Raw genomic sequence first — 27,079 nt, forward strand, 5'->3', positions numbered from 1 at the left:
ACTAACATTTTTGGGCCAAAAATTACACTCTTCTTTTGTCAATCCTAATGATTTTCTCTCTTCTTTTTAACTTCATGTTCTCAGTGTTTGGAAATTCATACACAAAATTTTTTTCATACTGGATAGTCATTATCTGAAGTTTAATTTTAGTTGAAACCACCACTTCCACACAACCAAAAGAAAAGCTTGTTCTGCTGTGAATTTCATTGTTTATATTGACTACCATTAATGTTTAAAATATTATGAAGTGTTAAGTGAGAATTTATTTCAAAACAGCAGCAATGGCAGTTAGAAGTCAGATATTCCTCTTATATTTGCGAAAAAGTAATCAACTATACTACCCAGCTATGAAGAAATAAAAAACAGACCTTAAGTTTTCTACACTAAGCAGTATTTACTATGAGTAGTCTCTTACAGTTTCATGCAATGAGAGCTAATAGGATTTTTCTAATTAGTTGTGAACATTATTTAATCTGGACTCAACTACTACATTTAAAGAAAAATTCTTAATCCATCCCAGAACTCTGCCTCATTTTAAGTTTCTATGAACCAATTCAGCCAGTTAAAAATTTTTAAAAAATTTGGAACTTAGTTGTCACTTCAAACACAATTTCCTTTTACAAAGTACTTTGTGCACAACAGTGATAAAACCAGTAAAGGCCAAAATGTCTTCTAGATTAGGCTTCCTAAACCTAACTCAATTTACTCAGTGTTTTCCAAATATACTCCTTTTAGGCCCGGCAGAGAAACATACTGAGCATTAAAAATTCCCATTGCTTCTATAATCCTAGTTTTAAAACCAGTAGACTTCGGAAGAATTTGAGCATTTGCTTCATTTAGTGACATTTGTCCAAAAGCCTTAATCCACTTGTTAACTCAGAACATTGTCCTATGTGTAGTTCATACACACTTTGCTATATTCTTCATAAACTAAGCTCTCATTTTTAAAGAAATTTCTAGTTCTTTGTGGGTCTCAAACTTGCAGACAAAGAGCAATACTATTGTCTGAACGCCCAACACCCATTTTAAATGGCATAATTTCTAAGATTACATTTTATCCAAGAAACTCATGTCTTAAAAAGATGGGTCACTTTACCTATATTACCAAGTGCAGCAATATCTGAGGTGGAACATGTTAAACCATTTAACATGCCAGACAATTACAAGGTTGGTAACACACTGTTTCATACAAATGCAGAGGTAACCATAACTAAGTGGAATTCCCTTCCAAAAAAAAAAAAAAAAAAAAAAAAAAAATGGCAGAAGGAAACCTAAAAAGAGGAAAAAGATAATTGCTTAACATCTACATCCTAAATAAAGCAATTGGCTTCTCTCTCATTCAGCTCTCTCTCTCCTGTAATTCTTTCAACAGAAGTCATGATTCTATGCCCAACCCCTAGTTTCAGTTTAACTTTCTATACGATCTCCCCAGGTTCCTTTCTGGGAGTCTCTGAAGAACCTATTCCCTCCTCATCTCTAAAGAGGGCACACATTACTGCAATAATCCTTAGAAGACTGAGGAAAGCTGGACATGACTCCAGTAGAGCATGTCAACACTACCCCTCCACTTGGCAAGAAAGGAAGCACTCCCTTCACAGAATATATTGCCTCAAATACTAGAAGCCCATGGAGCAGAGAATCTGATTTGTTTCCCCACTACATCTTCATCAGTCTCCTCTCATCTTGGTGCAAGTTTCTCCCACAGTTGATTCTTACATTTTTCAGCTTCTAGTTTGCTTGGTTTTGCTCTTCCCAGTCTGAGTTTTCCTCTCTTCCTACTTGTATTGCTTTATGCCCCTCTCTGTACTGAGATTTCTCCTGGAAGCTTGCTATGCACAGGAGCAGCAAAGGCAAGGCAAGTTTCTGCTTGTGCTATGGCTATGGGGAAGGGTGGCAGAAGAGAAGTTGGTTCTCCCTCCCCAACTCTATGCAAGAGTGTGAATCTGTCAAGGATTGTATTAGTTTCATACCACTGCATATCCCATTTATGGAAAGAGCAAACGTTTCTAATGTTTTATATCTAAATAGTTTTCTAAACCTGAATTTCAGAATTGCAGAGGGGGCTTTTTTTAGGATTGTAACTCCCCCATCCTTTCCCTGTATCTGCTACTATATTCATTCACATTTTTCCTTCATTCATTCAACTTTGGATTTTGAGAGTCCATGGGAGCCAGCAGCTCCAGGGTCATAGTTCCTGTAGCAGTCATGCCACATATTTTTGGCATACACATGACAAAACATACACTTAATGCACTTAAAAAGGGAATACAAGAGGCCAGAAACTCAAATCTGCGCCTTCTGTGTTTTCATTATTATTCGTGGCATTCCATTAAATTATGCTACTATAATAGAACAATTAAGATACTACTAAAAATATGGAAAAGTTATAAAATCAGAATTATTTCTAAGAAGGTAGATTGTTTTCAAGAATGCTCCATGTGGTGAAAGCTGTAAGGCATAAGGCAAGCGCAAACAGCTAAAAGAAAACCTTGTATTTCTACAAACACTTTAAAATAACATCTCTTATTCATTTCTATAATAATTAAATGACAAGTAGTAGGGCTTCAGTTATCTTAAAGGGATAATCAACTTGAATTTTAATTTTAAAATATAAGCAGTTTCAGATAATGCACTTAACCCTGATTTCCTGTTAATTTGTGAATTTACAATCACATTTTTCAAAGTGTTTTTCCTATTCTTAGTTACTATGTAGAAGTTCCACTTAACAGGAGAAAAACCGAATCTTTCAGGTTTAGTATTAGTAGATAAATTCAGAGATGTGATATTTAAGATGACTGTGGCCTAATGTTTAGAATGAGCCATGCTTAAGTATTTTCACCAAATGGAGTTGACTGTTCCTCTCATAGTTTGAATACTATTGAAAATTTTTTATAACAATTTCTTATTCACAACATTGGGACATGTTCTTTATTTATTAGTAAAAAATTTAAAGTTGATGTGTAAGCATTCTATAAACAAGGCACCAGCAGGATACGTTAAGTCACTCATATAAAGGACAGAGGACATTCAGTACAACTATAATTATCTTTCACTGGCCATGTCTTCACTGGAAAAAGGTGTCAGAGTAACAGCCATGTTAGTCTGTATTCGCAAAAAGAAAAGGAGTACTTGTGGCACCTTAGAGACTAACCAATTTATTTGAGCATGAGCTTTCGTGAGCTACAGCTCACTTCATCGGATTGAGCTCATGCTCAAATAAATTGGTTAGTCTCTAAGGTGCCACAAGTACTCCTTTTCTTTTTGGAAAAAGGTGTGTTTTTCAAAGTTGGTAAAAAACCAGCCAAACAACTTTTTCATTGTGAAGACAAGGTGAGTAAATCCTCTTCTGAAAGAGGTTCAGTACCTTCAGTTCTTATTTGGTCATTCAAAGGAACAGGATCAGTATTTGCAGGTCTCAAACATTACCAAATAAAAGTACACAGACCAAGGTAACCATCCATTTTCCAGAAAGACTGTTAACTCCGAAACGTATACTTCAGGAGTGACCAGAACACCACTGAACCAACATTTGGCATAAAAGGTCTTGAAATAAGAGTAGGAACGGATGTCAGTGTTCATTGTGAAAAATGTGGCCATTTATTTCAAATCCTGGATTTTGCACAATTTACATCATCTCACTTCATCTTGGGCAGGTCGTCGGTGAATACATTTCAGGGCGTGATCATATTGGGAGACAAGCACATTACATCTCACTCAACTACTGGGCCCACAGCTTTACTACCCAACTTCTAGCTTGAAGCAGCTAAAAGCCACTTCTCTCTAACTCTGCAAAAAAAAAAAGTACTTAAAAATACCAGAAAAATGTCAAAAAAGCCAGTGTTGTTGTTATGTCAGTCCCAGGATATTAGAGAGACACACAAGGTGGGTGAGGTTATGTCTTTTATTGGACCACCTTCCGTTGGAGAGAGAGACAAGCTTTCAGGTAAAAAGCAGCTCTGTAAGGTTGAAGAGCTCTGTTTAAGCTCAAAAGCTTGTCTCTCTCACCAACCGAAGACAGCCATATAAAAAAATATTACCTCACCACTGTGTCTCACATAAGACAGTCTAAAACAGCAAATCTTATAATCTAGTCTAAAATAGCAGATTTGTGGTAGCTAGTTGGCTGTGTTCTCCATTTTTATTTTTTAAAATGTGTGAAATGTATGAATTTTCCCCCCAAAAAACCCAAGTCAGTAATATTACTCCTGTGTGGCTGTTTTATAATTAAATGCTAGTGAGACATACCCGATTTTAGGTCTTGTTCATGTCTATGTTGATAGGGGGTTGCTTACATATGCAGTTTTCTGAAGCCCCAAGGTCAGGATGATGTATAGTTTAAATTTCACACACTTTCTATAATACTATAGGTTTTAATATAGCTTCCATAAACACTAATCAGAGACGCAAAGTGGTTATGTTGGCAAATTACTCAAACCCTGCCAGTATTTTCTTAATCAAGTAGGGCTTCATATAGCTATCACAGTTCGGCAACCCACTATGAACAGGGATTAAATGGTATAAACAGAAAGTATGTTCTTTTCTTTGCAGAAAAGTTCAAGATGTAGAGATTATGAAAAATAAGATTGGAAAAACACTAGCCTAAAATCTGATAATGTCTAGCATCTTGAATGTACCCTGAAGTTTAAAAAGGAATTCTGCCCCTAATTGTTGAACATTTAGGGTTACTACACTGCAATGTAAGCCTGTGTTAGAGCCTGGTATCAAGGCTAATGCCCTTGTGTCTCCACTGCAAGTGTGTTAACCCAGGACCAGGACCCTGCAGGTCCAAGCCCTATTGTTCGGAAGTGTAGCTGCAGCCCTCCTTGAGGCATATCCCAAGAGTCAGTTGGAAGTAGCCCACATTTCCATGCAACAACTTCCTGAGCCCTCTTACCGCCAACAATCTGCAATCCACTCTATTGAAAAGGGAAGCTGCCCCCAGCCCTCCTTTTGCAAATCAGAGCACCTCAGGTCAGTGTTAACCCATTTGGTTCAGATCACCATTCTGCAAATACACTACCAAAATCTCCTAGGTTTGCAGCGGAAAGTGAGCAGATCGAGCCTTCTGCTTCCTGGTAATGTGCTGAGTGGGCTGGGCAGTAAACATGTCCTACCACAGTCCTACAGCTAGATTGGCCACATTTTCGGGGGGGGGGGGGGGGGGGGAGGAGCGCTAGGGACTCTGGGATATGGTTACTTTGACTTAGGTCTGCACACTGCAGTGTGGATGCCTGAGCCCTACGTTTAAGCATGGGTTAGAAAAGTCTGAAAGTAGGGTTTAAATACAATGTAGACGCTCAAGCCCAGAGTTCCTTACCACTGGTCAACTGATTTGGGTCCCACTAACCCTAGGTTTATACTGCAGTGTAGCTATACTCTTAAGGTCAGTACTACTGTCCAATAGTAGTAAATCTGAGCCACCGGAAATTCTACACATGCTACTGGAAAGATGAGTACATGGATAAAATTTAAGATTTCATACTAACACCCTACATATTCGTTTCTATGGAAAGCTTAAGTTTTACTTTGATTTTTTTTAAAGGAAATAAAAACCTCTATGACAGATTTAAAAACTCAATTACCAAACAATGTGTAGAAATATAAACAGCTACATAGGTCTCAGGCATAACGGGAAGTCAGAAAATTTCATTTAAAAATATGTATTTTTGCAAGGTTTCAATTTAAACTAATTACTCCATTTGGATTACACAGACAAGCTCCCCCCCACCCGCCCCGCGGGACCACCAAATATCTAAATAATTCACCTCTCCTTTTCTGCTTACCTTCCATTTGTTATATTTGACCCAGCTAAATATAACATTTTTGCAGTAAATGCTGCTTGTTTCTGAAGCTGTCGTTTACTGTACCGTAACTGCAATACTACTACTTGGCTTTCATAGAAAATTTTGTGCCCCTTGTGAACACGAAGGATAATACTGTCCCAATAATCACTGTTTGCAAAACCAAAACTTCAGGACTTGTAATTTCAAGTCAGTTGCTACTGTCTAGGTATACAAGTCACTTTGAAACATGATTCAGGAGGCCAAAATATCTGCGCAGAATAGAATTGTAGCTATTTTAAGAGGCAAATTTATGTTTTCAGACATAATTAAAGGCCAAAGTTCAATGTATAAAAGATTAACTTACACAAGCAACTGCAACTTTTGACTATTAAACGTTCAGAAGTGCATTACTATCTGCATAGTGAAATCACAAACAGAATTATCACAGAAAGCAAGTAACAGATGTGTTGCAGTGTGGACAGGCAGAACCACTGAAAACTATCTTACTGCCACTCCAAAGATTTTCCCCTTTATTTTGATCTACCTGTGATCAAAGGGCTAACTGTATACTGCAAAAGTCTACAGTGTTCTTATCTGAGCAATTATGCTATTCCAGTTTTTGGGGAAAAAACACATTCTAAGACACTGCCATCCTTGACAAGCCCAGTAAACTGCTATGAAAAGTTACATAGTGTTTACAAGCAGCATAAGGTTTGACAGAGTGCTCCCCTCATAGCTGTAAACACAGCAAGAGCTCAGGTTCAGCTCCATTCTCCCATCCCATTGACTCAGGCCCCAGCAAATGCAACGGATGCCTATGCCAGTACTAATGGTAAAGCAAGCTGGCCCTCCCCATAAGCTAGCCCTCAAGCTCTATATGCATTTTAGGCACCATCAATAGCTTCTGGTTATTGATAGTTTGTCAAAAGCCGTCACACCAAACCATTAATAGCAAGATAACAGGGACAGTACAGGCAGCACCAGTGCCTCCAGTGGTGAGCACAGGAACTAGAGCGTGGAGGCTTGAGTTCCAATCCCGTTTCCACGATGCCTGGAGTGGGACTGTACCCACGTTACTTAACGTCGTCTAAATACCCCATCCCTTACCCAGAAACACCACCGAGGAAGAGAGGACAGGCTATAGCCACGCTGCTCTGCGGCAGCGACTGCCGGCAGACGGGTGGCTACGCCCCTGGGAGCGCCGGGAGAGGTGCTGGGCCGGAGGAAGCACATGCCCTAGCCAAGCTCCTTGCTTCGCCCACGATTGACTCAGCGGCTTCAGGGCGAAGCCCGCTGAAGCTCCCTGCTGCTACTAAGTGCGGGGGGGGGCTGTGCACCTCTGGCGTGGAGCCCGCGCAAGGCACGTCCTGCCGGGTAGAAGCTCGGGCCGCGCCCGCCAGCACGTCCAGGCCGTGACCGTACTTCCAGGGCTGCCACCCCCGAGAAAGGGGCTCGCCTGCCAGGACCCCGACGGCGGGCCGCCTGGGCATAGAAGCGCCCGGCCTCTCGGCCATTTTGTCCCTTTGGCGGGTCACCAGCCCAAGATGGCGCCGGGAGGACTCACCATGGAGCACGCAGTCGAGCAGCTAGAGTGTCCCCGCCTCCCCATTAGCGGCCCGGCGGCCATTTTCCCGCGCCAACCCCAGCCAGCCCTAACGGACGGGCCTCCCAGCGCGCTCCCCGCGGAGGCTAGGCCGCGCTCCACGCCGCCCCCTGCCTGCGAGCTACAGGCCTGCCCCTGCCTCGCGGGGCCGTGGAGCGGCGCCCCAGGCCAGCCCCAGACGGGCCAGGCCGCGCTGCCGCTTTGGAGGCCCGGCCGGCTGTGCACTCAGGCTCCGTGTATTACCCGCTCGCCGTAGTTCTGCTCCCCGCTGTCGCTCATTGTCCCTCGAAGGCTGCCAGCAACCGTCGCACCAACCTCCACCACCGTCCGGCGCCAGCGCTCTCCACCACGGAACGGAAGTGACGTCTGTCCCTCCCTGGCCAGGCCCCGCCCGCTTCGTGAGGCAGTCGTGAGTGACGCCCCCGGTGACGGGATGAGCCCAGCCCCACCCCCCGCTTGCCCCTCCCCCTTGACTGAGCTGTGAGCCTAGTCTCTTCCGCCGCCCCTCATTCCCCCACACTGGGTATATTGGGGGGAGGGGCTGTGGGTGTGTGTACTGGGAGGGGTATTTGGGGGGTGGTGGGTGTGTGTGTATTGGGAGGGATATTTGGGGTGTGTGGGAAGGGTGTATGTTTACTGGAAGAGGTATTTGGGGCGTGCTCGGGTGTGTGTGTACTGGGAGGGGTATTGGGGGGGGTGGGAGATATGTGTGCATTGGGAGGGATTTTGGGGGGGGTGCTGTGTGTGTACTGGAAGGAGTATTCGGGATGTGTGGAGGGGTGTGTGGATACTGGGAGGGGTATTTGGGGGATACTAGGGATGTGCGTGTAGTGGGATGGGGTATATGGGGGGTTCTGGCAGGGATACCTGCAGCCTCAATCTCAAGGAGGGGGAACTGTTGTGCTGCCTCTCAGGGTGGTAGGGCGGCTGGCGCAGGCCCCGGTCGCAGTGTCAGTCAGCACCTCCCTATGGGCCTTTCCCATACTGAGAGCAGGGAGCTGGGGCCTGGCCACGCTGTGACTGATCCTGACTGGGTTCTGTGGTCATGCAGTGGGGTAGATGGCCTGGCTGAAAGGCGCTTGACAGCCACACTTACCTGGCAGGCTGGGTGGGATCCGGCAGTTGTGGATGCAGCGAGGACCAATGAAAGTGCAGAGATGCAGGGCCGTAACCAGGGCAGGGTGAGTGGGGCAGCTGCCCAGGGCACAAAGCCACAGGGGCAAAAAAATGATGGGGGCCCAATAGCTGGGGGCGCTGGTAGGCTTGCTCTTCCTGGGCGCTGAAGAGCCTAGTTACGGCTCTGCAGGACGACTTTTTCTGATTTGTAACGAGCAAGAAAAAATCACGGACATTTTTCCACATTTCAGAAATTTGCCCAGATGGAGATCGGAGGACCAGAAAAAAAGTCATGCCCAGGAAAACCCAGGTATGGTAACTCTAAACCCCTCCCACACCTCTTCCACAGGCTGAGGGGTCAGTCTAACCCCGCCCACCACCTACCGCTCTCCCATGCTTTTCTCTCACCAGCATAAGCTGGTCCAATAAAAGATATTGCCTTACCAACCTTGTCTCTCTAATACCATGGGACTGACATGATTATAACACTGCAAACAACATATAGATATGAACATGGAGCCTTTTTCTTCACATGAATTTTACACCAGTGTAAACTCATGCACTTTGATGTTGTTACTCATAATTCACATCAGAGTACACGTACAGAGTACACATTCCAACCTGTCTGCCCATAGCAAGAGCTTAATGAAGCATATAGCATGAGTTGATGTTCTGATGCCATAATTACAAATTCTCAGTGTACCTGACAATTTACAAAGGATGCAGTTTAAAAGACTGGGATTTTAAACCCTGTCACCAGTAAGATATTGCCTGTACTAGTCATATTCTCATGCCACATACAGAGAATACCTGCTCTAACCAGGCAGGAAAGGGATAATAAGCCATAAATTTTTCAGGGATCAAATTAGTGGTTACTGAGGCCAGATTTACACTACAACATTTTGTCAATATAGCTATTTTGGTCAGGGGTGTGAAATAAACACACTCCCTAGCTGATAAAGGTGTACCCTCAGAGCCCTCTAATGTAGGTGCAACTTATAGCAGCAAAAGGCATTTTTCTATTGGCGTGGTAACACCACCTCCTCAAATGATACTAGTGATGCTGACAAAAAAGTGCTGCATCATTAATTTTGTTTCCAACATCTTGATTTTATGCTACCTGAATGCTCATATTTTCCCTCTTTTTACTCTCATCTTTCCATATTAGTTTTGTCAGGGAGGGGGTTAAACTAATAGTAAAAGGGTTGGGGTAAAAAAAGGGAAGATATGAGCACTCAGCATAAAATTGAGATGTTGAGAACAAAATTAATCAAGGAACCAAAGGACACAAAGAGAAGAAATTCTTGTATTGCCTATACACTAGTGACAGGGTAACAAACAGGAGGAACTAGAATTGCTCTTTTTTTGAATATCAATTGAAATGTTGGAATCAGTGTTGGAATAAATGGTTATAACCTATTTAGGAAGGATTGAGTGGGCAAAAAGGGATGGGGAGTGGCACTCTGTCAAAAATGGCATTATCTGTTTCCGAGTCACTGAGAACTTCGAAGAGAATGATCTTGAATGTATATGGATCAAAGTCCCAACAGATAAAGCACAAGAAGGGGTATTAGTTGGTGTCTGCTACACACAACCAAATCATGCTAGGGAACAGGATGAGCAGCTCCTGACGCACCTATCTACAGTGTGAAGGAAAAAATGCTTTGTAATCATGGGGGACTTCAATCTGAGTGACATATGCTGGAAGTTTCAGGCTACCAGTACTAAAACATCCTTGGAATGTGTAAACATTATACATGACAATTTTATAACTCAGATAATATTGCAAACAATATGGGGAAATTCTATATTTGCCCTTGTTCTAACAGTTACAAAGGAACTAATCACAGAACTAAAAATTAATGATAGCGTAGGTACAAGTGATCATGACTTGATCACATTTATAATGAGCATATAGAATAAAATCCAGACCAGTAATCTATATACTGGGTGCTTTAAGGGGGCTAATTTAATAGAACCATAAAAATGTAGGCCTGGAAGAGACCTTAATAGGCCATCTGGTCCAGTGCCTGGCATTGAGGCAGGACTAAGTATTATCTAGACCATTTCACAAAGCTGAAAACAATTATGGACCAAATCAGCTGGAGGAAGAATTTAATCAGAAAAATGTAAATGATAATTGGGAATCATTTAAAAGAACACCTTATTAGATGCCCAATAAACCACAATATCATGATTGAGGAAGAAGGCTATGCTGGTTAAAAAATGACCTGGATTAGAGAGAAAGTGAAGGCAACTGTGTATATAATACAAACACACACACACACACGGAATGAATGGAATAAAGGGGAAATTGATAGTAATGAGTATAAATCAGAAATTAGGAATTGTAGACTATAGATAAGGGAAGCCAAGGGACACAAGAAGAACTCTATGTCCAGCACAGTTAACAACACTTAGAAAGAGTTTTTAAATCCTGACAATGGTATTGGTCCTTTACTAGATGGAAGTGGTAGAACTATCAATAATAATGCAGAAAAGACAGAAGTGTTCAATAAATATTTCTTTTCTGTATTTGTGGAAAAAACAGCTGATGCAATCTCATCACATGGTGGGATGGAGAAAGTTGCATGGTGGGAACTTGACCCCTTGCTAGCCCCCCCTTGCATGACTCGTGTGTGTTGGTGACACAGAGGCCCATTTGTGTATCAGCAGCTCTTATCAGGCGTGACACACTCACTACACTTCACACACTGGTGTCATGATAGTTATTTATTAATAATTTATATTAATATATAAATATTATAATAAATTATAATATTTATTAATCACTGATCATTGATGCCACTGTGAAATGTTTGTAACAACTCAGTAGGTGAAATTATGGTACTCTCTAATATTATGTCCTGGAGACTGTAACAGACAAAGGTGACAAAACAAGTTTCTTCTAGATAAAGGGAAAGAAAATATAGTGGCAGACGCCCTGTACACGAAATAAGGCTCTGACCAGCTGTCTCTGGGTCTGCCAGGGGCTACCGTCCTGCAGCTTTGTAAGGGGGAGATGCAATGCAAAGAACATCCCAATGCCAGAGGGCAAAGGGCTCATTGATGTCATAATCTGGACCTAAAAGATGAGGGAGGTCAATGGCTGAGCACTTTGAAATGTTACCAGCCTTCATTCCTCTGGCCAGGCTGACTCATGGGACCAGGAGGTTGGCATAGAACTTCAGATTGCCCCTGTAGGACTCCAACACAAACAGACGGACCCTGGATACCCAGAGGGCCGTGCCTTCCACTCATCAGTCATCCAGGATCAGAGGACACAAATGGTAATTGTGATAATATCGGTATGAGTCCCATGTGAGCCTCAGATTCCCTCTGAACTTTGTACTGCTATGCGCTGAGGGTAAAGAGAAGGGATGAGGCATTTAACTCACTGTACCAGCCTGGCTGAAGACCCGAGTCATTCACAAACCGAAGAGAGGCCACACATGTGAGCGGCGGATCCCCCACCTCTCTGCATGGAAGCTGAACAAAGGCCCTGAACTGGAGAACAAGGGGGAAAAGGGCCAGGGGGCATAGACGGTGCAGCCAAAGCTGTAGGGAAGTCTCCAAATATCCAAAGGGTCCTGCTTTAGCTGCTTCTGCCCATGAAGTCTCTGGCTCACTTTTTACTGCTGTTTTTTCACATGGTGGAGGAGGGAAGATGCTACCTGAGTCCTAGTGCCCCCACAGTGGGTGGAAATGGGGGGGGTGTCTCCCCTGCACAGTTCTGGGTCCAGGGAGGTCCTGTGGGAGCCCAGCTGAACCCCATTTTGCTCCCTCAGTCAGAGGATGGAGACAGGGCTTGGCCAGTCAGAGATGCACAAATACAGCAGCAGGCTGTGCTGGCTGAGGAGGAGGATCCACCTGCCCACAAGGCTGGGATGCTCCTGGCCACCATCCCCAAAAGGAGGAGACATAGGGTGCTGATGGTCAGGGACTCCCTTCTGAAGGAGATGGAAGCCTTCATCTGCCAACCTGACATGATGTCCTGGGATGTTTGCTACATGTCTGGACACGACAGAAAGGTTGCCGAGGCACCTCCATCATTCTACCTCATGCTTCCCATCCATTTAGGCACTAATGATATGGCCAGGTCTGAGCCTGAGCTGATCCGCACTGACTGCAGGGCTCTGGGAGCGAGGGTGAAGGTTGTGTTCTCGTCCATCCTCCTGGTTGAGGGTAAGAACTCAAGCAGGGACACACACACATCATGGATATGAATGCAAGGCTGGGCAGATGATGTTGAAGGAGGGCTTTAGCTTCCTCGATCATGGGATACTGTTCCAGGAAGAAGGTCTGCTGGGAAGAGATGGGGTCCACCTGACCAAGAAGGGGAAGAGCATCCTCATGCACCGACTGGCCCCCTAGCAAGGAGGTCTTTAAACTAGGTTCAAAGTGAGCAGGAGACAAAACCCCTGTCAAGGCTGATTTCCCACTCTGGCACTTCAAGTGCAGAAGGTGAGGGCCCGCAAAGATTCTAAAAATTAATACTGGCCACTCCATGCTTGTATCAGAGTAAGAGCCGTGTTAGTCTGTATTCGCAAAAAGAAAAGGAGTACTTGTGGCACCTTAGAGACTAACCAATTTATTTGAGCATAAGCTTTCGTGAGCTACAGCTCACTTCATCGGATTCATCTTATGCTTATGCTCATGCTCAAATAAATTGGTTGGTCTCTAAGGTGCCACAAGTACTCCTTTTCTTTTTTCCAGACTTGTATTAATCTTCCAAGGTTACAGTTTCTCTCTGACCTTGGATGCTGCCACCACCCAAGTGCAGACCCCCTTTGAGAACCCAGGAAGGCGCAATTGAGAATTTCTTCCTGTGGGGTACCCTCAAGCCCTTTCACCCCCCCTTCGGGGAAGGCTGAGAAAGAAAAAAAAAAGAAAGAAATCAGCTGTTGCCACCAGCTAATTAAACAACATGTGCACAAACCTCTAAAGACACAAAAATCCAATTCAGTTCTTTAAAAAGGTAAATTTTATTAATAAAAAAAAAAGATAGAAAATATACCTGGGAACTGAGGCATTTGCTAGATGAAAAAAAACCAAAACAACTACGAGGATTAAGCATCAAGAATAGCTTTCTTGAGATCCAGTTTAAAGGTTACAAGCAAAACAAAAAGCCTGGGATTAGCACAGAGGAATCTACAAGCCATAAGGAAATAAAAGGAATAAACCTAATCACATCTTCCTAGACATTTCCTGATCTACTTACATATCTGGGGTTTTAAATGAGTCTTTCTAGGTATGATACTGATGATTTTTTTCATACCCGGCCAAAGCTCTTACAGCATAGTTCTGTTCTGTCCACCTCTCCCTGGAGAACAACAACATTCAGACAAAAGGGGAGTATTGTTTCCATTTTAAAAAGTTTTAGCCTTTCCATTGGCTTTTGGCCAGGTGCCCACTCACTTCCTTTTACCTATGCATGGCAGTGAGACTTTTTAACACTTTACAGGTAGAGCGATTAGAGAACAGCAACTAAGAGGGATTTATAGCTACTGGCTGGCTGGGTGTCCATAAAAGGGAGCTACCCCTAACCCCCCTTCATTTATCACACACCCTCCAAATTACAGACGGTGCTGGCCAGCCTGGTTCAAGTCGGGTCCACGCTGGCTGGGATTTCTTCCTGGAGGTTTAGGAAACAGAGTTAATTAGATACATGCACCTCTAATTTTACTAATAATTACATGAAGAACTAAACAGTATTTTCCGCATGTTAAGGATTACAATGACTTAGAATATAGGGACATTTTTACCTGGCTGATTCTGGGAAACCTTCCTAGGAGAGTGCATCAGCCACTTTGTTAGAGGCTCCTGAGATGTGTTGTATCACAAAATCAGAGTCTTTAAGAGCTAAACTCCACCAAAGAAGTTTTTTGTTAGTCTTTTTGACGGTGTCAAGCTACTTCAGTGCAGCATGGTCAGAAACGTCATCCCCAAATGTATGGGTGTAGCTTCTCCAGAGCATACACAATGGCGTAGCATTCTTTTTCTGAGACTGACCAGTGGCTTTCCCTCTCCGAAAGTTTTTTGCTGAGGAACACGACAGGATGGAATTGTTGATCTGGTCCTTCCTGCATTAAAACTGCTCCTATACCACGCTCAGACGCATCTGTGGTTACGACAAAAGGTTGGTCAAAGTGCGGGGCCCTTAGTACAGGGTCAGACATAAGGGCCTCCTTAAGCTGGCTAAAGGCTTTTTGACACTTCTCTGACCATTGAACTGCATTTGTCTGTTTTTTTCCTGGTTAGGTCAGTCAGTGGGGTGGCATTTGGCTGTAGTGTGGTACAAATCGTCCGTAACACCCGGCTAAGCCCAAGAAGAATTGGACCTGCTTCTTTGACTTAGGGACAGGTTAATTTTGGATAGCATTTACTTTAGCCTGTAGGGGGTTAATAGTTCCTTGACCCACCTGGTGTCCAAGGTATGTTACCCTGTTTAGGCCTATTTGACATTTTTTGACCTTAACTGTTAATCCTGCCTTCCTTATGCGCTGGAAGACAGCTTGGAGGTGCTCCAGGTGTTCTGCCCAGGAATCTGAGAATATGGCCACATTATCAAGGTAGGTGACTGTAAATTCCCCAAATCCAGCCAGAAGGTTATCTACCAGTCTCTGGAAGGTGGTGGGTGCATTTCACCGTCCGAAAGTGAGCACATTAAATTTATACAGCCTTCATGGGTGATGAAGACTAACCTTTTCTTGGCTGGGTCATCTAGCAGCACTTGCCAGTACCCCTTAGTTAAGTCTGAGATGGAGATGAATTGGGCATGTCCCAGTTTCTCCAATAGCTCATCTGTGCGTGGCATTGGATAGTTCTATGGGCGAGTTCCAGCATTTAGCTTACAGTAGTCCATTGCAAAAGTGGATTTCCCCATCTGGTTTGGGAACCAGAACCACTGGAGAGGCCCATGCACTCTCAGAGGGGCAGATTACACCTATGTAACATGTCCTTGATCTCCCTTTCTATCGCAGTTTTGGCTTGAGGAGCCATCCGGTAGGGTTGGGCTCTAATTGGGCGAGCATCACCTGTGTCAATGGAGTGGTATGCCCGTTCTGTCTGTTCTGGGATGGCTGAAAACATTGGTGTGAAGCTGGTGCACAGCTCCTGGATTTGCTGTTGCTGCTTATGCCCAAGGGTTATGGAAAGGCTCACCTCTTTTACGCCACTGTTGCTTTTCCCTTCAGAGTAGACGCCTTCAGGCCACTCAGTGTCGTCTCTCTTCTGTGCTTTAAACTGGAAAACCTTGATTTCTCAGGAATAAAAGGGCTTTAGAGAGTTAACATGGTATACTTTAGGTTTTAGGGTAGGGTTTGGGAATGCTATGAGGTAATCAACAGCTCCCAGGAGCTCTTGGATCATAAATGGCCCCTCCCATGACGCTTCCATCTTATTGGCCTGGAGCGCTTTCAGGACCATGACTTGGTCACCTACTCTGAAGGAACGCTCTCTGGCATGTTTATTGTACCAGGCCTTTTAGTCTTGTTGAGCATCCTGTAGGTTTTATTGAGCAAGGGCTAGAGAGTCTTTGAGGGTGTTTTGCAGGTTGGTTACAAAGTCCAAAATGTTAGTTCCTGGAGAAGATGTAACCCCCTCACATTTCTGCTTTACCAGCTGTAATGGCCCCTTAACTTCATGGCCATAAATGAGTTCAAAGAATGAAAACCTGAAACTGGGATGTGGTACAGCCCTGTAGGCAAAGAGCAACTGCTGCAACACTAGGTCCCAATCATTGGAGTGCTCATTCATGAATTTACATATCATAGCCCCCAAAGTCCCATTAAACTTTTCCACTAGGCCATTCATTTGATGGTGGTAAGGGGTGGCAAACCAAGTGGTTCACCCCATGAGCTTCCCAAAGACGTTTTATGTTCCCTGCTAGGAAGTTAGTTCCTGAATCTGTAAGGATGTTGGAGGGCCAAACTACCCTGGCAAAAATGTCTGACAATGCCTGGTTCACGCTTTTAGAGCTACTGCTTTCGGGTGGCAAAATCCATGAAGGTCAGTATGTATAGATTTCCTCTGGGTGTCTTCTTAGGGAAAGGACCCAGAATATCCACAGCTACATGTTGAAATGGAACCTCAATTATGGGGAGGGGCTGGAGAGGGGTCTTGACCAGGTCTTGGGGCTTTCCCACCCGCTGGCACACCTCACAAGACTGGACATAGGTAGAAACGTCCTTGCCCATTCCCTCCCAATGGAATGACTTTCCCAAACGGTCTTTGGTCCTGTTCACCCCAGCATGGCCACTAGGGTGATGGTGGGCTAAGCTCAAGAGCTTTTCCCTATACTTAGTTGGAACTACCAACCGTCTCTGAGGATGCCAGTCCTCCCCGCCAGAAAGGGTTTCCTTGTATAAGAGTCCTCCTTCTACAACAAACCTGGACCTATTAGAAGAGCTGAGAGACGGTGGGTCATTCCATGCTGCCATCCAAGCTCCCTTAAGGCTTTCATCTGCTTCCTGCTCTGCCTGGAACTGCTCCCTTGATGCTGGAGACATTAGTTCCTCGCTGGGTTGTGGACTTGGGCTTGGTCCCACTGGAAGCGATGCAGGTGATGGTGGTGTCTCCATTGATTGTGAACCGCTCTCCTCAGGTGCACTAGGTTGTATTTCAGGCTCTGGTTGAGCTTCTTGCACCGGTTTAGCTGCTGCTGCTGCAGGTACAGGCTCTGTGGCGCCCTTTGGTGCTGACTCCCATGACTCTAGTGGGGTTGCAAGCACGGGCTCTGGTGCTGACTGCTCCACCAGTTCCAATCCTTGGGCTGGTTCTGGTTGGGTCCCAGGAACTGGATTGACAACCACTGCCATAGACTCTGGTCTGGGGTCTGGTTCCACCACCTCTGGCTGGGTCCCTGGGCCTCTGGTATCAGGGGACACAGACTGGGTTCTTGTAGGAGGCTCAGGAATGGGGTTAGGTGTGGAGGCCTGTTTAGCCTGGCTGAGGGTGACCATCCCCACCCTTTTTGTTAGCCTCACATGGTTGGCCAAGTCTTCTCCCAGCAGCATGGGAAAGGTATAATCGTCATAGACTGCAAAAGCCCATATTCCTGATCAACCCTTGTACTGGACAAGCAACTTGTCTGTAAGCAAGTTAAAAGAGTTGGCCTTAAAGGGTTGCACTGTGACTTGGGCCTCTGGGTTGATGAATTTGGGATCCACTAGGAATTGGTGGAAAGCTGACACCTGTGCTCCAGTGTCTCTCCATGCAGTAATCTTCCTTCCGCCCACACTCACAGTTTCCCTTCGCTCTGTGGGTATTTGCGAGGTATCTGGGCCTGAAGGCTGTCAGTGGGATCGTAGGGTGATGAGTTGCAGTCAGCTGGTGCTCTTGGGGCAGTTGGCTTTTACATGCCCCAGCTCATTACATTTGAAGCATCGCCCAGCTGACTGTCAGCTGGGGCAAGGTGGGTGGTTGGAGAGTAGAGTGGTAGGATGAGAATGTATTTGCGGTCTCCCTGACTATGTGGAGGGTCCTCCTTGTGAGGTGGGGCCTTGGGCTGACTCCGATGGTGGGGTGTTGTTTCAGGTTGCCCCTTCTGATATCCCCACCAACTGCTACTAGCTTTTTTCTTCTCCACCACTTCCACCCATTTGGCTCCGATATCCCCCACCTCGATTACAGTTTTGGGCTTCCCATCTAGAATGTACCTGTGATGGGTTGGATCACAGAAACCCCCTGGGGGCTGCCACCTGGTGTGCCAAGACTACTTCTTCTCCTGCTTTCCTGCCCTGGCAGCTTAGGACTTCAGTGCCCTGCCTGGTTTGAGCCAGAACTGCTAGCCTGCTGCAAATCCAGACCCAGGTCTGAACCACGTCCCCTAACAGCTGTAGGCTTAATTGAAAGCAGCTTGGGAAGTGTTCCTGTCTTTAACACTCAGATGCTCAACTCCCAATGGATCCAAACCCCAAATAAATCCGTTTTACCCTTTATAAAGCTTATACAGGGTAAACTCATTAATTGTTCGCCCTTTACAACACTGATAGAGATATGCACAGCTGTTTGCCCCCCTCCCCCAGGTATTAATACATATTCTGGGTTAATTAATAAGTAAAAAGTGATTTTATTAAATACAGAAAGTAGGATTTAAGTGGTTCCAAGTAATAGCAGACAGAACAAAGTGAATTACCAAGCAAAATAACATAGAACACGCAAGTCTATGTCTAAGAAAACTCAATACAGATAAAAACCTCGCCCAGTAAGCTTCCTTTTACAGACTGATCTCCTTCTAGTCTGGGTGCAGCAATCACTTAGACCCCCTGTAATTACTGTCCTTTGTTCCAGTTTCTTTCAGGTATCCTTGGGGGTAGAGAGGCTATCTCTTGAGCCAGCTGAAGACAAAATGGAAGAGTCTCCCCTGGGCTTAAATAAACTTTCTCTTGTGGGTGGAGACCCCCCCCCCATGCAAAGTCTAGCTCCAAGATGGAGTTTTGGAGTCACATGGGCAAGTCACATGTCCATGCAGGATTCAGTTTTTACAGGCAGCAGCCATTGCTTACCTGCTACCTCGAACGTCCTCATGTAGACTTCTTATGTGGATTGGAGCCTTCCAAGATCCATTGTCCCTTAAGTGCTTCTTGATTGGGCATTTAATTTGCACATTCCTTTCTCAAGAAGCTGACCAAATGCTTTACAAAGGCTACTTAAAAATCAAGCCAGTACACAGCCAATATTCATAACTTCAAATACAAAAATGATACATGCATACAAATAGGATTAATAGATTCAGTAGATCATAACCTTTACAGAGATACGTTACATGGCATATGTAGCATAAAACATATTCTAGTTATGTCATATATACATTCAATAAGCATATTTCCATAAAGCCTTATGGGGGGCACCGTTACAGTACCCTTCTATTTCCTCAGGAACACCTACTAAGAACTGCTCCATTTGTATGAGGAGAGACACATCTGCCAGAGACTTAACATTTGCTCCTGATATCCAGGCATCCCAATGTTTCACAATGTGGTAGGCGTGTCGGGAAAATGCCATGTCTGGTTTACCGCTTAGGGCTCTGAACTGCTGACGGGCATGCTCAGGTGTTAGCCCCATCCTAATTCTGGCCTTGTGTTTAAAAAGTTCGTACTCATTCATGTGTACGTTAGGCATTTTAGCTGCCATTTCTGCTAAGCGTCCACTGAGTTGTGGCCTCAGCTCCACTACATACTGGTTTGGAGGGATGTTGTACTGAAGGCAGGCTCTTTCAAAATTTTCTGTATTATCGCCTACCTTGTATGTGGGGAATTGCTTGGAATGGGGAGCGGTACCTGGAGGAGGACTGCTAGGGCTACCTGGTTGACCCAGCGTAGCCCTTTCCGGCTCTAAGCGCTTCATCTCTCTCCTCTCCTCCACCTCCAAGCGCTTTGCCTCCGCTTCCGCCTCCAAGCGCTTCATCTTTCTCCTCTCCTCTGCCTCCAAGCGCTTCATGTCTCTCCTCTCCTCCACCTCCAAATGCTTCGCCTCCAAGCATTTCATCTTTCTCCTCTCCTCTGCCTCCAAGCGCTTCATCTCTAGGAAGAAATTCCTGTCTTCCGCTGTTAGAACTTGGTCTGGGTTAAGGGCATCCCTCCGTCCTGGCACCTGGATCTCGGGTTGGGGAGGGCTGACCCTTCCCTCCTGGGAAATCTCCAGTCCCCCATCCCCTCCCTGCATTTCTGTCATGGAGCTGGATGTCTGGGCTTGGTGTGCCGCTTTGGGAAGACTGGCTGCTCGAGGGTTTCGGTGCCTGACCGCAACCTCATGCACAGGGCTGCGTTACTCTAGCCTAGCTATTTCGTTGCCATGAAGCTAGAAAAAAAAATAAACTGCTTGTTGGACTTCCTGGCTTTGCAGGCTGAACCCTTTGTCTGCCGGTTCCCGTTCAGGCAGCAAAGAAAAGAAAGAAAAAAACTCCCTGGCTTTGCAGGCTGCCAAAAGGAAAAATGTGTCCCTTTTAAAATCCTGAGGTCTGTGCCTCTGGTTCAAAATGAGCCCACTGCTCTGCCACCATGTCAAGGCTGATTCCCCACTCTGGCACTTCGAGTGCAGAAGGTGGGGGTGCGCAAGGATTCTAAAAATTAATACTGGCCACTCCAGGCTTCTATTAAACTCCCAAGGTTACAGCTTCTCTCTGGCCTTGGATGGGTAGATGCTGCCACCACCCAAGTGCAGAACCCCTTTGAGAACCCAGGAAGGCGCACTTGGGAATTTCTTCCTGTGGGGTACCCTCAAGCCCTTTCACCCCCCCTCCGAGGAAGAGGTGAGAAAGAAAGAAAAAAAAAAGAAACCAGCTGTTGCCACCAGCTAATTAAACAACATGTGCACAAACCTCTTAAGACACAAAAATCCAATCCTGTTCTTAAAAAAGGTAAATTTTATTAATAAAAAAAAAGAAAGAAAATACATTCGGGAACTTAGGCATTTGCTAGATTTAAAACAAAAACAACTACAAGAATTAAGCATCAAGAATAGCTTTCTTGAGGTCCAGCTTAAAGGTTACAAGCAAAACAAAAAGCACCTGGGGTTAGCACAGAGGAATCCACAAACCATAAGGAAATAAAAGGAATAAACCTAATCACATCTTCCTAGACATTTCCTGATCCACTTACATATCTGGGGTTTTAAATGAGTCGTTTCTAGGTATGATACTGATGATTTTTTTCATACTTGGCCCAAGCTCTTACAGCATAGCTCTGTTCTGTCCACCTTTCCCTGGAGAACAACAGACAGACAAAAGGGGTGTCTTATTTCAATTTTAAAAAGTTTTAGCCTTCCCATTGGCTCTTTTGGCCAGGTGTCCAGTCACTTCCTTTTACCTATGCATGTCAGTGAGACTTTTTAACCCTTTACAGGTAGGGCAATTAGAGAACAGCTACTAAGAGGGATTTTATAGCTACTAGCTGGCTGGGTGTCCATAAAAGGGAGCTCACCCCCTCCCCCCCGCCCTCATTTATCACAACCCCACAGTCCAGGTCTACACTTAAAAGTTACGCCTGCATAGCTATGTTGGTTAGAGGTGTGAAAAAAACCCCACACCCTGACCCATGTAGCTACACTGTCCTTACCCCCTAGGTAGATGAAGCTCTGTCAACAGAAGAATGCTTCTGTTGATGTAGCTACCATTGTTTGGGGCGGTGGAGTTCTACCCTGATGGAAAACCCTCTTCCATAGGTGTAGGTTGCATCTATACTGCAGGGTTATGCTGGCATAGCTTCGGTGACATATTTCTACCAGTGTAGTCTCTGTAGACATAGCCTCAGTCTGTGCAGTCTCTCAGTTATTTGGCTGCATATAAGCTTCTCTTTTGCATACCTGCACCCACTTGGACAGAATGCCCAGTGGAACTCTCTGCCCACATGGTGCGAGTTTCTGGGCAGACTTCATGATTCCTTGTTTTAGATGTGGCCCCTTAACTGTCTCTTCCAGCTATCCTGAATGAAGGGTGTGTGTTCCCACCCATCATTTTCAACAACATTTTAACTGAACCCGTAACAAGGTTTAACCCAGCTCATAACATTCATTAGTGAGATAGCAACAACGACTGTAGGTAGCTGGGCTGTGTCATCGTAGATTAAATTCCATGTCAATGTGATCCATGTAATGAAAGCATTTCACTTGTGACTGAAGCCATTTGAATCCAGCCCTACCATGGATGTATCCCAGTAAACGCAGTGTAGCTCTCTACCCCTGGTGGCTAGAGCATGTACAGTGTTTGAGTCTGCTACTGCCCCTGCGCTATGGATCAGGTCTTTAGCAGCAGAGGCCCAGACTTTTAGTTCTAGACTTCAGTCCCTGTTGGTGTCATTCCACAGAGAGGAAAGTCTTTGTATTAAAACAGCACCACTGAGCACACCTTCCACTTTCCCACTAGCCATACCGAGCTCCAGCAGGTACCCTTTCAGCCCTGCTGCATAGCCCTCATGTCTCGAATGTGCTTGGAATGGCTCAGTGGCCAGACTGCTGCTGACCGACTTGGGCTTTGCCATGAGACCTGTGACCAGGGATGTGAGGTCAATTGTTCTAGCGCTCTGTGACCAGTGAGATGAGGTGATGAAGGCGGACCTGAGTGATGAGAAGACAGTGGAAAGGATTTTAGGAAGAGCCTTCATAGTAGCAAACTTCTAGGATCATAAAACAAAGGGGAGGAAATGAATCAGGTATGGAGCAGAAATTGCTTTGGCCTCGTCTCCTAGTGGTTAGTGTTTGCTTTCCACTCTTGAGTCATTGGGACGGGATTCTTTGCTGCCTTAAACTAGTGGGGAGAGTGGGATCGCTCTGATACTCCTTTGTCTGGAGCCCACATGTGAGAGGTCCCCTGTGTAGATGTTGCTTTCCTTTAAAGGTGAACTCTGGTGTAACACCAAACATTAGTTTTGTCTTTCACTGACCCTTTAAAGATAGCCTCAGAACTTGTCCTGTTCGCTTGACACTCACTTCCTTTGCTGGGCAGCCTTTGGTGATGTAATGTTCACAGCATACAGACAGAGAATTAGAATAAAATATTCCTGCTGGGAGGCTGTAGTATAACACTATTTTATTTTTTTTATATCCAGAACCCTAATGCACAAGAACCAAAACTAAACATGCAGAGAGAAAGCAGGCTGCTCTTGAAGGCAGAGTGGCACAACTCACCCCACCTGAGTCTAGGCTGGCTCTTCGCAGACTGACAGCTGAGGACACATCCTATGCTTCCCTCAGAGTCCCCTAGCCTGCAAGCTGGAACAGGAAACCCCTTGGAATTTAAAGTGACAGCTTGTAATTTTAACAGTTTTCAATACACCACAGGTGAGAGCCTAAAAGAACCTGAAAAATGATGTCATAGGAGGTACCAGAGAAGAATAAATAAAGGCATACATACCCCAGGAAGCACATGGAGGGCAGAGGTTTCAGCTGGCTTTCACACCACTTCCCACTTCGCCAGCTAGGCTTTCGACTGCTGTGAAACTGAATGTTGGACTCCACCTGCTCGCAGCAGTGGAACCCAAAAACACGAATCTGGCCTGGTCCCTACAATGGGAAGAGGGACATGTGGAACATTTTACTTCTACTCGGAATCACGTCAAGACAACCAAAGGGAGAGCACACAGTGCCATGTGCACCCTGGACAGAATGCCAGGTTGTCAGCAGTGTTCAGTCCAGCACCTCTGCTGCTACTGCATGTGCCCAGAGAGCAGTAGGGCTAGAACGGTGAGGAATGGAAGGTTAGTCGCAAGTGGGTGGTTTTTAAGAGGACAGCCAGCCTCTGGAATTGTATAGCTCCTAACTGGACGTTTACTAGCTGCTTGGTGTGACACAGACAGTTAGAGCCATGCTTTGAGCCTGCACTTCAGGAGAAAGGGATCAGATTCCCAATGATCAGAACTGCCAGGGTTCTCACAGGCTTGAGTCTAGATAGGAAGAGAGGAAGGAAAGCACTTGCTGAACTCAAGCAGTCTGGCATGCACTTCCAGCGTGCAAAACGAGAGACGATGCAGTTGTTCTGCGATAGGAAATGAAGTCGTCTTACTGCATTCAAGTTTCTGTGCACAAATGTACGTAGGGGAAATAAGCAAGGAGAGCCACAAGTGATACTAAATGAGAGATTCTGAATCTCATGCTTGTTTGGTTCTCATAACTGGAGCGTCCAAATGGATGGCTGCAGTCTCCCGGGTACGGGAGAATAGGAACGGAAGGAGGGGGGTGGGGTGGCACTGTATCCGAAACATTGCCTGCAGCAGTGAGATTCGCTTTGTGGGAGAAGAGAGGAGGGAAAGGACACAAGACCTGAAAAGCAAAAGAGGAAGTACAGTGAATATCTGTTATAGTACCCCAAGAGCAGGACTGAAAATCCCTGGGGTAATTGAGAACCACAAGGATAGTATAACCCCAGGGGACTTCTAGTTCTGCATAGCTGTGCTTGAGACCCAGTGCAGAAAACATGCATCATCCCAGGGGCCCGTGAGCTCCAGTGGGCATAAGGTTGGTGAGCTGGAGGGGCCAGCGAGAGGAGAAGTCATTGTGGATCCCAGGTAATCTCTGTGTGGGTGGAGGGGTGATGCTGTGCCTCTGCCCCTGGGCTTGCTCACACACCCCCGCACCCTATTCCCCATGCAGACCCTGGAGCACCCACAGGGGGTGCAGGCTCCCCTCCGTGATGCAATCCCTGTGCAAATCTGGGGTGCACACTCCTCACTTGGGCAAACTCCCAGGAAAATTTTGTCTGGGTAACTGCATCAAAACAGCCAGGAATGCTGGATTTGACCCTTACTGAATATTTCCCGGCAGCCCCTAGGAGAGCTGAATCTCAGGCCCTTGTGCTGGGTGCGGGTTGTAGCCAGAGTGTACTAGGGCTCCAGGGCCATGGAAAACAGAGTGTAAGTTAGAGCATCCCTGAGCTGGATTTTTCACTCCCTTGAGCACCGTGGCTATGCTGACCTAAGTTTTAAATGTAAACCAGCCCTCAGACTTCCAATGTCAAATGCAGGAAGGAAACGTGAAGACCAATAACCCCCTTGCAGGCTGCCTCACTGCATCAGAAAGAAATTAGAATGGAATGGCCAAAGTCCATTTTGCAGTTCATCTTTTACATGTGGGTGGTTTCCCTGTTGCTGGCTGAGCTTCGCTCTTTCAGAGGCACTTTTAAAATTTGCTATGCACCATTGAAATAAATCCCTAAGGAAACCTGGCTTTAATTTTCCCCATGGGAGGGTCTGTGAGGATATTGAATTGCTTGGGTAGTTCTGGAGCACAGGCCCAGGCCCTGCAGGGATGGAAACCTTTGCGACTAGCATTGTCTTTGGGAGCGGGGGTGTCCCCACTCCCCAGGGATGGTGAAGATCAAGACAGTGGTCTCCAATACCTTCCATTCTCCAGAAAGTTTGATTAGGAGGGATGTGAAGTGCTCATAGCAATTCGCAGACGTCATGTGTTACTTTTGGGTGGACTAGTCCAGTGGCTCTCAACCTTTCCAGAGTACTGTACCCCTTTCAGGAGTCTGATTTGTCGTACATACCCCCAAGTTTCACCTCACTTAAAAAGTACTTGCTTACAAAAGAATCAGATATAAAAATACAAAAAAGTGCCACAGCACACTATTACTGAAAAATGGCTTACTTTCTCATTTTTACCATAAAATTATAAAATAAATAAATTGGAATATTGTACATACATCACTGTATAGTAGATAGAGCAATATAAACACGTTGTATGAAATTTTAGTTTGTACTGACTTCACTAGTGCTTTTTGTAAAACTAGGCAAATATCTAGATGAGTTGATGTACCCCCTGGAAGACCTCTGCATACCCCCAGGGGTACACATACCCCTGGTTGAGAACCACTGGGCACTCACTTCATTGCCCCAAAACCCCAACTCCCACAGAAAAAGCACCTGGAGACCCAGATCTCAGTCTATAAGGATTTTCAGTAAGGATCACACAAAGTCAACCTCCCCACATTCAAGTCCCAGAAAAAACAAAAGAAATGAACTTAATTCTTAGTTAAGCTAAAGAGCGTTAGACCTGAAGCTAAATGGCCACAAGGTGGTGCCATACCTCCAAAAATGAAGCTGGGCTGTGGCTCACTCCAGTGCGCTAGCCAGAGGCTAGTCTCACAGAGCAGGTCCCACACCCCAGGGACCTAGAATGCCTCCAGAGTTGCTGGCTGACTCTCGCCCACATGGGCCTCCAGCATCTACCATCTCATTGCTTCCACCAAGCAAACCCTGTGAATCATCAGAAGGGTTCTGGAGAGAATGGGCTGCTCCACAGGAGACTGGGGCTAATGTCAGTGCAGGAAACTCAGCTTCCAAGTCCTTGAGTTAGCCAAGGAAGAGGAGGATTAAGATTTAACTTTCCACCACAGTGTCTGCCAGCTGACCTGCCTGGGGGCCCACTACAGTCCTGCGTTTTCTAGGCATGTAGCCCTCCCCTGAGGGGCAGTAGGGTGACAGGAGGGCATGGCCCAGAACTTCAATCGTAAATTAAAATGTCCCCTTTCTGCCTCCATTTCAGCGTGGAGGATGAGTGCATGTGCGCTACTCTGAGCCGCTTGGGACGGTGAATTGCCTCTTGCCCCACAGAGCTGTCTGTCCCCTCTGGCCTGCCTTGCACACCAGGCGCAAGAACTGCTGTTTCGCCCAGGTTCTTTCCCCAGGCCAGGGAGCATGCTGACCTGGGGGTGGAAGGATGGCAGCAAGAAGGATGTTCTAATAGGACCCAGTCCTGAAAGGTACTGGGTGCCTCTGCTAGGTGCTGACCACCCTCAGCTCCCATTGACTTTAATGAGATGAGGACACACTGCCCCTGGCAGGGCCAGACCCAGGCAGAACAAGCTCCCCCAGTAAAACAGCCCTGTGTGCAATATCCCAGGGCACGGTGACGCTCTCTCCTGGGTCCCCAGACAGTGGCTATTTGAGGGTGTAATAAACCCCAGGGTAAAATCAGCCTTAAGCTTGAATGACAGCATTTCCCCTTCTCATCCCCTCTCCCCGTTTTCAGATCTCCCCAGAAGCATAGGAGAAGCCGGGCTTTCTGAGCACCGCGGACCCGGTGTTTGGCTTCTGGCGGAGGAGGCTAGATCAGGATCCTACAGTGACCCACTGGCTCA

The 27,079-nt window shown here is 45.7% G+C and overlaps 1 protein-coding gene and 1 long non-coding RNA gene across 2 annotated transcripts in view; one reads left to right on the top strand and one right to left on the bottom strand.

The window, feature by feature from the left end:
• TRA2B (transformer 2 beta homolog) overlaps positions 1 to 7,781 on the bottom strand; it is a 32,450-nt gene extending 24,669 nt beyond the window's left edge. The window contains exon 1 of the mRNA XM_074964130.1: positions 7,630 to 7,781. Coding sequence (XP_074820231.1) covers positions 7,630 to 7,665 — 36 coding nt within the window. The 5' untranslated portion in view covers positions 7,666 to 7,781. The remainder of the gene's footprint in view (positions 1 to 7,629) is intronic.
• Positions 7,782 to 7,846: 65 nt separating this feature from the next.
• On the top strand, positions 7,847 to 25,649 carry LOC141994089 (uncharacterized). The gene is made up of 3 exons (XR_012641017.1): positions 7,847 to 7,909; positions 8,754 to 8,812; positions 23,049 to 25,649. It is a non-coding gene; the product is annotated as an uncharacterized LOC141994089 (long non-coding RNA).
• The last annotated feature ends 1,430 nt before the right edge of the window (positions 25,650 to 27,079 follow it).

The sequence above is a fragment of the Natator depressus genome, chromosome 9 (genome assembly GCF_965152275.1).
Source record: "Natator depressus isolate rNatDep1 chromosome 9, rNatDep2.hap1, whole genome shotgun sequence".
NCBI lineage: Eukaryota > Metazoa > Chordata > Testudines > Cheloniidae > Natator > Natator depressus.